The sequence below is a fragment of the Eupeodes corollae genome, chromosome 3 (assembly GCF_945859685.1).
Source record: "Eupeodes corollae chromosome 3, idEupCoro1.1, whole genome shotgun sequence".
In the NCBI taxonomy this organism is placed as follows: Eukaryota; Metazoa; Arthropoda; class Insecta; order Diptera; family Syrphidae; genus Eupeodes; species Eupeodes corollae.
Genome location: NC_079149.1, coordinates 17,573,674 through 17,587,643, shown reverse-complemented (window position 1 = coordinate 17,587,643; position 13,970 = coordinate 17,573,674). Strand labels below are relative to the sequence as shown.

Here is a 13,970-nt window from a genome sequence, read left to right as displayed (position 1 = left end):
TACCCACTTTTTAGATTATGTACCGAAGTGTAAATATTTATTTCTTGTTTACATGCTACGTCATCGCTATCATCGTCGACGCGCTTTGTTTTCGTTTAATATATTATGTACCTCTAGCAGACAGATCTTTCAACTTCTCACTTTCTCTCTCTCTCTCTTTTCCTCTCATTCAATTACTCTATAGTGGTATGAGATACATATAGAATTGTACATAGACATTCTTTGGTGAGCAAGGGAAACTAAAGTTGAGATAATGCCAACATTCAAAGCTGACATTTCGATTAATTTTATTTAGTTTTTGTTTCGTAAAATAAAAAACTCGGCTAAGAAGTTTATTTTTTTAAAAGTTGTAAGTTGTACCTACAATATTTTGACTTGACATTTCCGATAAATTTTTATTTTAATGTGCTATGGCAAAATATTGATTTCTTTCTAGATATTCAAAAAAGAACAAAACAAGATGGATGCCTTTCTACGAAAACTGCACACCCATTCTTCATATACATAGTTTGGTATACATACATTTTTTTCTTTTTGCAGCGCTACATTTTTTTAAAATATTATTTTTATTTTTATTAATTATACGTTCAAAACCCTAACCCCCTTTCCCACTCCCCATTTAGGTACATCATTTAATTATGAATTTGATAATATTGTAAATGATGTTCTTCAAAAAGTCGGACAAATAAGTTGATTTTTGAAATTTAAAATTTCTGTTCCTTTACCTAGAATATAAGAGATTTTGTTGATAAGAGATTTATTTTATGAATCTATGTACCTATAGTTATGTGGAGATAAAGGTACAAAACGTTTATAGTAGATACAAATTTGAATTTAATTAGGTTACTGCAAACAATTCGTATCGGATATTTCTATTTAGTTGTGTAGGGTTGCCATTATTCGTTTGTTTGGTTTTTTTTTTAACTTCTTTTTAAAATTATTTTAGTGAATTTTTTTACTGGCCAATTATATTTTTATAGAAAATCGAATACAGTAAAACCCGAATATTTGCCTCCGGCTTTTCAAACTTTTTTTGAGAGAAAAAAATTCTAAGGATTTTTTTCATATAAAACGCGTTGGGTTCACGGTTTTTAAATTCACGTTTTTTTATAATCCTTCTTTTTATAATCCCGATTTTTTATAATATCTCTCTATATAATCTCGTTTTTTTATTATACCGGTTTTGCATTCAAAATTAATTGCGATTTTTTTTTAATTAAACAACTAGTTTTGATTGCAAAATTGAAATAAAAAACAAAATTAAAACAAATTAAAAAATGAGATATTTTTCTAGATTAATTTTATTGTAACCTTTAATAAATACAACTTATCGAAAAAAAAATTAAGTAAAACAGAATTCCTTTAAAACAAACTCAAATCAATTAATAAAGTCATCGATAGCAGTAAAACTGTTATCGAGAGGCAGATTTGCTGTATGATGCATATTTTGTGTGCAAGAGTTAATATTGTAAACAAAACTTAATGTTTATTTACAGTAAAAACAAAACAAATTACGATATTATAATATTTTAGTCCAGTAATTTAACATAAAAACCTTTGATTCCAACTGTTATTTATTTTAATGCACGTATTTAGTAGAAAGAAAAAAAAAACGGGATTATCGGGATTTTAAAAAGCAGGATTGCAATTGATCGGGATTTAAGATAAGCGGGATTTCAAAAAATCGGTTTTAGAAGACGAAATTATAAAACTTTTTTTTCGGGATTATTTAAAAACAGAATTTTAAAATGCGGGATTGCGATACGCTCCCTAAAAAAATTATTTCAGTTAAATACCTACATTTCACTTATTTAGATTTCCCGCTTAACGATCTTATATTGTTTTTACTTTAAACTTACAAATATTTTTTAAGCACAGATTTAAAATCAGCTTAAGGGCGTCAAGCTTTTTTTACGTTGGGCCCGCAGCACTCTAGGGGTTATGAATACCCTTATAATTATTAAACACAGTGCAAATAATTTTGAAAAGAGTATAGTATTAGAAAGCAGATACAGATGTATATTGGTTTACCCATTGAAATGAGTCGGGAATTAACATAACTTAATTATAATTAATAAGTTATTATATTTAAAAATACTTAAATATTTTCTTGTCATCAATTTTAGTATTTTTGTATATAAATATTGAAAAATGTTGGCATAAAGGCTAAGGAAATTATACGGGTTTAAGTTTAGTTTTTCGATTAAAATCTATTTTTGGCTTGTTTTATAATATAAAAGTATTTTAGTAGGCAGTTATTAGTACTTATAAATTTACATTTTAATTTCGTTGAACAATGTTAATTTATTTCTGTGATATTGAATTTTGAAACAAAAAGAATTATATTTGTTTAAAACAAAATTAATGAAAATTTTGATCATCATGTACTATTAGGATAATATAAGGCTTGTAAAGAAAAAATTAGTAAAATCGGTTCATTAGCTCTTGAGAAAACTTAAAAACAAAATAACGGTTCTTTGGGGCGTACACTTCTGGAGCAAAACAAAAATATTTGTTTTCTATTGGAAGAAGTCAAGTTAAGTAAAAAAATAAAAAAAAAAATGTTAATAAAAATCGATCTGTTTGTTTTTGAGAAAATTCCAATGGTTTGGGCTGAAGGGGCGCGTACAGACAAACAGACAGACGGACGGAATCGTGGACCCACTTCTTTATTTCTCTACTATCGTAATGTCATGTTTGATTAAAATCGCGAGTTCGAACTTTTAACGAATGCATATAAGTCCTATATGTCGCAATTAAAAATAACAAATACATAATTTATAGATCGAGAACAAAACCAAAACGGAGAACTTCGGATAAAATGTGAGGAAGAAACAAAACAAATTAAAAAGAATTTTATAAAATTAAAATACAAACATTTAATATAACACTTTTTATTTAATAATTATAATTTATAAGTACTACTACACTGTCCGCAATAATAACGTAACATTCATCTTAAATAAATATAAAACACCAATTTAATAAATATTTAAAACAAAAATACAAAAAACAACAAAAATTCAATAACTTATTAAATTTTAAAGAATATATTTTTTTAATATATCACAATTCGTTTTTTTTTTCAATTGCCACATTATCCCTTGTCCCCCTAAGTTCAGTTTAGTTTTGCGTACAGACATACTTATAAGCCGATTAAGTGGTGTTCTGTAAGTCCAAATTTAACAAAAAACAGTTTTACCAACTTAATATCTACATAAAAAAATATAGAGGTTTCATTTTCAATTACCAGCTATTTCCAGGTTACTTGCAGCTGTCACTTTTGAAACTAAAATAATTTTATATTTCACATGCAAATGTTACACCATTATCAGAAATACGATAGACGGTTAAAAATTCATAATAATAAGTGTGAACATTTTGTAGGGCCGTGTGCTAACAATTGCATACACGAGATCTAGTGATATTACAATTTTAAACTATTCTTCATATTTGTCATGAAAAATTGTACGCTGCTACAATCATAACCAGATATGATTTTTCTTTGTTAATGACACTAGGCCCTGGTTGTCTACGGACTGTTGAGCCACCTAATTTATTTAATGTTTTGTACTTTCTTTAAGTTTTTTTTTAAGTATAGCAAACTTCAATATTTCTTTTTATAAAAATATGTAAAGTGATAGAAAAAATAATAGAAAAGATGGAAAAAATGCCAAAATTCTCAACTCCATGTATTTGGGATCGAATGTAGAGTATTTTGATCGTTCAGATTTTCCATCACTTTATATATCAAATCTACCGATGAACTAGAATTATTTTTTTATATGGTTAATTGTTTCTTTATACTGTTCCTACATCCATATTGTGAACTAAATAACCAAAAACTAAAAATTCTAAACATTTTGAACAACTTAAATAACAAACTTTGTACAAGACAATAAAAGTTGTACTATGGCAACCCTATCAGTTTCTAATGAGTTTGCTAACCTACGAACAAGAAAAATACAATTTTTTTTCGCCGACAACAGTTTACAACATATTTGTTATAAATTAATTTTAGTATGTTAATGTATGAACGAAAATCCATAGGCCGTCCAATGAGGCTTAACTTAGGTTAAATGAGCATAAGCCGAAGAATCAAGTACTGTCAGGTCAAGTTCTTATGCTATGTAAAAATTACCTAAGAGTAGATTTCAGGTTTGCGATTAAAAGAATAAAACAACCAACCAATACCTATCTCTCACAGAGAGAAAGAGCGAGAAAGAAAAAACAACCTAACCAAAACCTAAAACCTAAAACATTCGCCGCCGTAGTGCCCTGATAAATAATTGAATGGTTTAACAACAACTAAAGTTTAAAATAAAATCGATTTCCTTTTTTCCTATTGAATAATTATTTTATATATATTTTTTATTATTTTAATATTTTCTTACCAAATTTTGAGCACAAAAACGAACTAAAATAAATCTTAAAACACTCACAAAGCACTCCCTGTTAGCTACACTTAACGTAGAGAACTAAAAATTGTTGCAAATGTTTCGTACAGTCCCGGTAGGAGGCGCAGCGCATTTCGTGTATACCAACAATTCAGAAAGAAAACACGTAATAAGTGTATATACCCATAAATACATGTTTCATGTGTTTGGCTGATTTAGTAAGACCGATGTTAGTAAAGATTTTTTCGAAATTTGCATTAAGTTTTCAAATGTTTGCCCTAAAACAGTAGTTTTGTTTTTTTATTTTGCACCACTGTCTTGAAAAAAAAATCAGTCTCTTTTAAATTTTACAGAAAAAAAAGGAACAGATGAAATGTTTAACAGGAAACGCTACGATTTTGTCTTGCTACAGAACCTATCTAAAAATAGCATCAATAGCATTTCAAAACCAACTTCGTTCACAACATATGGTTGTTAATAATTTGAATGTTTTTTTGACATATCTTCCAATAGGCTCATAATTCTTTGGTCTCCAATTTTTCCCACGCTCAATCATCGTCTTACTTGCAACAACAAAAAACTAACACGCAATTGTAGGAGACGGAGAGCTATGCGAGTATCAGTTGCTCGGTGAACAATTCGAAGCCTCTTATCTCTTGTGTAAACTATTAATTAATCCTTCTTTAAACTTGCTTTTAAACTAAATTCATTTTATCTTTTAACTAAGTTCGATATGTATTTATAATTAATATTAAAATATTTTGATAAATAATAAAATAAAAATATAGTAACGATATCATGGCAAAAAAGCTCTCAAAAGCTCTTAGGTTCATTGTCATGCAAGTCAACAACGATTTAAAGAAAACCACAAATAAATAACACCACCAGTGAGAAACAATGTTTCAGTAGATAATTTATGTCAATATTAATTTTGACGAATCTCATATAACATATTCATCAAAAGAAGAAGCTGCGATGACGGAGACATATCACTACGCTGCTCAAAACTTGATTACATTTAAATAGTACACCAAAGTTATCTAATGTACCTTCATAAGTTCCAACCATTAAGATATCGAATCGAAGGCATGTCAAATTTTTAAATATCATAAGATACATTTTGGTAATTCGTCAAAATTTGACAGCATCTAAATGAATTCGAAGACCGTATACCAACAGCAAAAACAACAACAACAAAATAACATTGGGCGTAAGCTTTAGCTTGAGTGACGCAGTTAGGTTGTACATAATGAACACTCAATCAGTGGAACGATTATTTTTTATACGAATAATGTAGATACAAATATATTCGGCTATTCGACATATTATTGTTTAAATAATATTTAGGATGTCTTATTACATACAATTAGTTTAATGACATAATTTCAATAGACTTAAGATATTCTCTGTTAATTTTTTGTTCTCTAAAAATGGATCTTTTTTCCAACTTGTCTTCTCTTTCATACAAGCTACATTTTGTATCTTTTTATACTTAGCTATGACGATGAAATATACTTTTTACAAAACATGTAAAGTTCAAACTACAAGGTAAGGTGTTTACATACCTACATAAACAGGAATTTGGAACTTTTTGGGTTTTGGTAGAATTGTATGATTATGATTTGATATATTTTGGAATATATGTATACAGAGTAACTATCTAGTTATGTTAATAAAATCTCTGACGAGAATGTGCAAGAATTGTATTGATTTTTAAAAGTCGCCCGACAAAACAAAATGGCAGCTTGTTGAAAGCAAAAAGTAAGTTCAATTTTAGAATACCTTATTCTGTTTTGTGAATTATAAGTGAGTAAAAGTTTGTTTTTAGAAAAATTATAAGAACCTTCCAATAATAGTCTTTAAATTTATAGAATACTTTTTTGTGTACATTAGATACATGCAATAGTTTAGGAAAGAAGAGACTTGCGTTATAAGTTGTATTCATTTATAAAAACAGATTACAAAAAAAATATGTGTCTTAATTAAGCGATGAAGGGTTGCCGTTTGTTTTATTTGGTGTGTTTATTTCGGTTTGTTATTTAAACAATTTAAAGTGTACGAAATTCAACCTAATGTACTTTATTAAAATCTATTATTGTCTAAAAACCATTATGAGAACAAACTTAATGCCACCTTAAGTAAGTAAGTAAAATAAACTTTAACAAACGTACTTCCTTAGGTTAGGTTAGGTTATAGTGGTTGTCCAAGATGGAAACGGACATACTTAGGCCAGTTTAATGGCCCATTGTGATACCACATGAATCTTGAGGCTTCCTCCTAAGCTCAATGGAACCAGCTTGAGTCCCTTACGAAACGTGAGAGGCTGATTATACCGATATGATTTAGATCGTTTAGATCGTTAAAGAAGAATTCTCCTAGGTAATTCTCTTCCTCGTCCATACAGCTTCTGCAAAACTCATTTGAGAATACGCCTAGTCTCGTGGCGTGCTTTCTTATTAGACAGTGTCCGGTTATGACACCTATTATCGAGCTTATATGCGATCTGCTTAGAGAGAGCAAGCACCTTGAACGTTTTAAATCCAGTGTTGGCCAGATGTTTTTTGTACACGGGGTGATGTTGTTCCACCTGGTGCCTGCCCTCCTCACAGCGTCTTGAATTAGCAACATTACAAGTAGCGATTGGTATGCCAGTACTTGCCAAACGTGGTAGGATGGGCTGTACTGTACCGTTCCTGGCGAGTTCGTCTGCCTTACAGTTACCTGGAATGTCTCTATGGCCCGACACCCAGCAAAGGTGAATATTAAACTGTTGTGCCATTTCCATTAGAGATGATCGACAGTTATGGAATGTTATAGAGTTTGTAGAGACAGAGTCCAGAGATTTTATAGCGGCCTGGAAAATACGGATATCAGATGTTGATATCACGTTTTCTTTAAGCCAAGACAAGACTTCTTTAATCGCCAAAAGATCCGCCTGGAACACGCTACAATGATTGGGAAGGCTACAATGATTGGACACGCTAGAATGAGAGACTTAATTTCAGTCGTTCAGAGTACACACCTCCACCAACCCCTTCAGGCACTTCCTTAGTAATCACTGATATATGAAAAGTTGCCAAATAAAATTACAAGGCAATAAGAGGCTAGATCGGAATTTTTACTGAAAAAAAGTTTTATTTCACAATACCTACATAATTTTTTTCTAAAAATATAATTTTCTATCTAAAACACTAATTTTTCTAAACAGTGAATTATGTCATAAATGGGTCAACTTGTGTGAACAGATTTCTGTGAGGCCAGTTTTTTTCCACTGTTAGAAATGTTCAAAGATATATCAATGATAGGTGGCTTAAAATAACCAAGGTGCAGAATTGGCTTTGCTAGCAATTTAATATCTTAAATCTTGACTTCATTGAGAAAAAAAATTAATAAAATACTAAAACTAACCTGTTTTGTGTGTCCATCAAACAATATAATTTATCAATAAAGTAAATTTTTAATGAAATCAATATACACGCATAGAAAATCATTTCGGGAACTCGTCCTAATGTACAATCTTTAACAACAAGTCCAAAATATTATTGAAAAATGTAATACACCGTATTTTGTATACAAAATGTAGTTTAAGAGAGGATACTAAAAGATTATTTATTTTTAACTACAAAAACGCCAAAACAGTTTGTCCAATACCACACAAGTCATTTCAATGAACATATTGATAAACGATCAAAAATAATATTAAGTAAATCCAGCCATTCGGTGTCAAACGTCAGTCGAGGAAGAGAACAATAACAAAGCCGGCTGTCAGAGTATTTTTAGTCAAATAAATTATATCTAAATGTTAAGTACCTTTCTATTCATTATTCGTAGAGCGTACATCAATAGTCCGTCATTCCATGAACGTATTTATTACATTTAATTATTAGTGAAATTTTTTTTTACGACTCGAAATAACAAAGAAACTTCAAATATGTTTCTACCTATTGACAAAGTCAAATCGTATTTAAGAAAGCCGCCGTATAATCAAAGGGTGCTCTTAATTGAAATCGTCATATCGTGAACGTTCATTTCGAGAACGTTCTCGGACATGATTTGACGTATTTTTCTTGTAGAAGATTGTGTGTGTATTGTTTTCATTATTTCTTATTTAATATAGATACATAATAGACCCATGTTATAAATCAAAGCTTAAATTATGTGCTTGCTTTGTTTTGTTCTTGTTGATTTTATCAAACTAAGAAAAACGTTCCCGAATTGATGGTTTCTATGAGATATTTAATACTAAAAAATATTTCTAATAAAATATAGAATTCTGTGCGCTGCCCTGTCAAAGTTTATTAATATACAAATTTTAAAACAGTATAATCTAAAAGTAATTTTTAGCTTGCATTTTTTTTTTGTCAGAAAACCAATTTTGAAATTTGCAACCTTGGTGATTTTGAGCCAGGTATCAATGATTAAAACCAGTGATACCATACCTATAAGTTGCCTTAAGACTTTAAAACAGGAGGTTATTAAAAAGACGACAAAAAATGCAGTCATCATAGGTTTGGAGTGAAAACGAAAATCGGTATTTCTGGTACTTCTTTTACTTCAACTAAAAGCATTGATAATAAAATATTAATGTTTTAACTCTTTTTTTAGAAGTGTTCTAAATTATATAAGTATGTAAAATGCAAAATGATATGCAAGAATTTGTCTGTTTAACTCATTAGTAAAAAAGTTACTTTAGTTTTTAAAGAAGAAGAGACTTCTTGAATCCTTGAATTTTATTTCGAAACAAGTTTCTTCTGATATCGCTGTAAAATTTAAGTGGATCAAGATACAAACTAAGAGAAAGGTACATAATGGAAGTTAACCAAAATGTCAACTTTTAAAAATAAACTAAGATTTACATATATAAAATATTTATTTTTATTCCAGTCTCTCGGACTGCATTTAGAGAAGATCTTTTTAATTGATTTGTGACAATAACATCATTAACTCATTTTTTGAACTTAGTAGTAAAATTTGTCATCTAACCCTATTTTGACGGACTATGAAATAGCCTGCTGCATTTCTCCCCTTAAGCAGTTAAACCGTAATACTCGGGATTCTAGGAATGCCCATTCGTTTACCATTGAGCAAAAATTCGCTCGTGCAAAGAATTCTGTCTTCCTTTTTCATTTAAATATCCAAGAATTAAAAAAAAAAAAAACAATGCAAACGGACAACTCCTTTTTAACCTATTCTTTTTTTCCTAAAATTCAAACAACAGTGTCTCTGGCATATTAATGTTGTGGCAATTCCTTTTTTTTATATATTAAAGGGATAAGAACAAATACAAAATTCAAACAAAATTAAGTTTGGGTAACAATATTTTACGAATATACAAAAAACTCATATAAAAAAGAAACCCTTGCGCTTATAGGAAACTTAATTAAAAGCACTAAGATCTTTTTTTAACATTTAGGCTATTTTTAAACAAGAAAAACTCCAATATTAAAATTTTAGATTTTCTTATATCCGTGATGCACTGTATTTTAACATGGTAATGTACATACTACCGGTACTTGGTTTGATCCCTGCCTGTGCCATCTAGTTTTTTTTTTTTTCAAGGGTACTGCCTCTTGCGAGGAATTGACAAATTCTCCAAGAGTAAGTCTTATCATGAAAAGTGCTTTCTCAAATTAGCCGTCCTTTCCATTCCTGGCAACCATTCCTGGCTCACAGGAATGGTTGAGAGTCTAAAGTCACCTAGTTCTCAACGGACTGTTGCGCCATCTAATTTATTTATTTTTTTTATAATGTACATACTATATTTCTTAACATACAACAAAAAAACTAAATAAAAATTTTAAATTGCTCGCTATTTAAACAGTCTTATGACATTTGAGAAGTAAAAGCTATCACTAAAAATGCAACGATATAAGCTTCAACAACGCATTAATGTTGTTAACATTCTTGGAGGGTTTATTGTTTAAAACAAAAATTTTAAAAATCAATCTTTAAAAGAAAAAATGAAGTATGGCATCACTGAAACAAACAAACAGGAAAGAAATGTCAAAAAATATTGAATTTTGACAGTTATTTAAAAATTTAAATTAATGTTTCCTCGCCCCAAAATTGCAATGATTCTTATTTCAAATTAAAAAAACGAGTGTGGAAATTCTTAGTGCGGTAATGAAAAGTTGTGCTTAATTTTGTACAAAAATGGTGAAAATTTTGCAATTGTGTTATTTTTCAAAGAAGTGACCATGATTGGAAACTGAAGCAGTTTTACTGATATCGTTTTCCATTTTTTTTTTGCTCTTTACAATATAATAAACATTATTTGATATACCTTTAAAAAATAATCATTTTTCTTAAATGTCAAAATAAAGCATTTTATTGTAAGACTCCATTCAACTACCTTATTGTCAAATTAAATGCTTCCAAGAAAATAAAAAAAGCAATCAATACTCCCATTAAAAAAAAAGAAATGGCAACCCTACACCGAGTGTCAAATGTAAAGAACAAACGAAAATATACCTTTCATTTTTACCAAACAAAAGAAAGCAAACAAATTTGTATTCAAATAAAAGTCTAGAATCTAGAAAAAGACACATTTTTCTATAAAAAACATTGTTTGTTATAAAAGTTCGACTTACCTTTCACTCGTAAGAAGAAGATAACAAAATAAGAAACTATAGAAAATATTTATGTATGTACCTAATGTACATGTGCCACACGAAACACTACCTTTTAGCTTCAAGCGAACGCGAACACTGGTGGCAACTTTGCGAAACAAAAACATAAAAGTACGTCTTCTCGGTCTCGTTGATGAGAGAAGAGAACGTTTTTTGTTCTTTTTTTCGTAATTTATAAACAAGATGGCGTCGTGTCGTTCGGTCGCTGAGAGTAACACAAATTTAGTCAGTAAGAAACCGGTAGGTATCTATAGATATATGCATGTACCTAAACGTTTTGTCGAAAATGTGACATTTCGACAAAAAGGTCACATTTTGAATCAAATACTCTGTTTAAGGATTTTAAAGTGTACCGGACAAATAATGTTGTTTTATCTCATATAATATGTATATACTTATATGTATACATATATTGAGTATAGAATAGGTATGAGGAGACCATCAGAATTTGATCAATTTTAAGATAGTTTTTTAACGTAAAGGTTCTTTTGAGAGCAAAGTACTCAAAAATCCCTAGTGACTAGAAATATTGATGCCTATAATGCTTAGGTAAAATGCGATCAATATTTTCTGTTGTCGGTCAAACCACTGTAATACTTAAGAAACCTCAGGTAGGTTACCTTAAAGTCTAAAAATATATTCCTTAAACTTGGAGTTATTAACAAATTTTACAACAATCTAAAATATATTGAGGAAAAAGTGGGAATCTAGGTAGGTACCTATAAAGAATAGTCGAACCCAAAAAGCTAAAGAAAAAAAGCTATTTTTTTTTGTTTCTGGTTGGCACCTTCATATTACACAAAGCATGGAATGAAAACAACATCAATCCCCCCACATTTAAGTTTCGTATTAATTTTTGTTCATTTGAATAAAATTTTTCATTCCCGAAATTTCAAAAATCAAAAAGTTATTGAAAGCTAATTGTGTTTCTTTCTTGTATTACCTTCTCCCTAGCGACGACGCGGACGGCGTACAATTTAGCTTTGTTCTTTAACTAAGCTTTTGTCAAATTTAACAGAACAAAATAACAATTGTACATTGCCCAAGCGGGACCCTATTTTATCTTTCAATTTAGAAACTATTTGCTTTTATTTTATTTGATTTAATGTTTTGTTTTTGTATTATTCCATCTGAAAATTAGTTGTTATAGGTAATTCAAAGTAAAGAGTGGAAACATACATATTAATAATGAAATGGTCCCTGCAGTTAATATAATTTTGTCTGCTATTATTTCTGTAATATGGAGAAATAAAACCAGATGGATAAATGCAAAGGGTTGCCACGCAATAATTCTGAGCACAATTTTTTGGAAAAAAAAAGATTTTTTTTATAATAATTGATTGGATTATGAATCTGAGTAAAAGTCAAAATCTGAATCGGACTTATTATCGTCAGGTAATATTTTTGGAACTGGAATAGGTTTAAATGTTTGTATTGTTTATTTATGACTACTAGAGAAAGTGGTGTAAATGACATTTTTAACTATTGCCATACTATTTTTTAAGGTGATTAGCTATCTAGAAAATATGCACTTAATGTTAAGACTTATAAAAAATAAAGTTATTCTTTTTTTTCTTTGCAATACAAATTTGTGATTTTATTCTTTGTGCAATAAAATGGATTCTATAAAAAGTAGACATGCCTTTTTTTAATAATCCACCGACAATATTCAAACAATTATACGAGGGTGGATTGAAAAGTTTCCGGCCTGACCAAGAAAAATAACGTTTTTAAGAATTTTTTTTTTATTTCTCAACATAATCTCCTCCAATGCTGATACATTTCTCATAGCGGTGTTCTAGTCTAGTAATGCCATCTCTATAGACTGATTCATCAAGCTCCTCAAAATACCCATTTAGAGCTTCGATTACTTCTTCATTGTCCGCAAATCTCTTACCACCAAGCCATTTTTTGAGGTTAGGAAACAGATAAGAGTCACTCGGGGCTAGGTCTGGAGAATAGGGGAGGATGCGGCATCAATTCAAACTTCAGATCGTTGATTTTAGCCATCGCAACGATTGACTTGTGCGCTGGTGCTGTTAGCAAACGCGGCACCCATCTTGCGCAGAGCTTTTGCATAGGCAAATGTTGGTGCAAAATATTTTGCACACGTTCATTTGACATCTTACAGGTCTTAGCTATCTCACCCACTTTTAATCTGCGGTCTTCCAGCACTATTTGATGGATTTTTTCGATCATATCTGGATTTGTGACCTCAACAGGGCGTCTTGAGCGAGGCTCATTAGAGGTGCTCACACGACCCTTTTTAAACTCGGAAACCCACTGCTTAATGGTTGAATATGATGGGCAGGATGTCCCCAGTGTTGAGTCCATCTCTTCTTTGATTTCCTTCGGCTTTAACCCCTTCAAATAGAAGTATTTGATGACAGCACGATTTTCCAACTTTTCCATTTTTAAGAAAAACACAGAGGCGCCTTGTTCAGTGTGCTCTCAAAACTAAACTAACATGGCAATCGGGCGGAAACTATAGCTACAAGCTATCTAAAGATGGTACTATAGAACGCCACCTCAAGGTAGGCCTAGTGGCGCCATCTCTTGGTCAGGCCGGAAATTTTTCAATCCACCCTAGTAGACTATTCAACCTATGAATGAATATGAATGAATATATTATTGCAATGATTCTAGATCATTTTTGTCAAATGTACGCATTCTAGCTGGCCGAAATAATAAGTCATCGGTCTTTGCTATTGATGTGGATACAATGGCATTACCATTATATTTATGAGTTAGATTCCCGATTTTCAATGCTAGTGGCTTTGAAAAAAATTAAGGATAATAAGGCACCGGGTTTAGAATGACATACGGACTGAGTTTTGCAAAAATGCCAGCTCACAATTTCTATAACAAATATAATAACTATAACAAATTTTACTTTTAATAAACAAGATGTTTATAGATAAGACAATTCCAAATAGCTTTCGAT

The 13,970-nt window shown here is 30.2% G+C and overlaps 2 protein-coding genes and 1 long non-coding RNA gene across 5 annotated transcripts in view; 1 reads left to right on the top strand and 2 right to left on the bottom strand.

The window, feature by feature from the left end:
- Positions 1-13,970, bottom strand: part of LOC129949135 (titin) — a 52,113-nt gene that overhangs the window by 34,212 nt on the left and 3,931 nt on the right. Inside the window, exon 1 of one of the 3 annotated variants that reach the window (XM_056060408.1) lies at positions 10,988-11,090. The exons of 1 other annotated variant lie outside the window; for it this stretch is intronic. The gene's annotated coding sequence lies outside the window, so the exon portion shown is untranslated. Of the gene's footprint in view, positions 1-4,394; positions 4,478-10,987; positions 11,091-13,970 lie in introns of those variants that run through there. One more of the 3 variants, XM_056060406.1, reaches the window with a different exon arrangement.
- LOC129949138 (uncharacterized) lies at positions 10-6,094 on the top strand. The gene is made up of 2 exons (XR_008782007.1): positions 10-512; positions 4,911-6,094. It is a non-coding gene; the product is annotated as an uncharacterized LOC129949138 (long non-coding RNA).
- On the bottom strand, positions 12,962-13,438 carry LOC129949222 (protein GVQW3-like). Its single transcript, XM_056060543.1, has one exon. It carries the CDS (start codon positions 13,436-13,438, stop codon positions 12,962-12,964), a length of 477 nt encoding a protein of 158 aa, XP_055916518.1.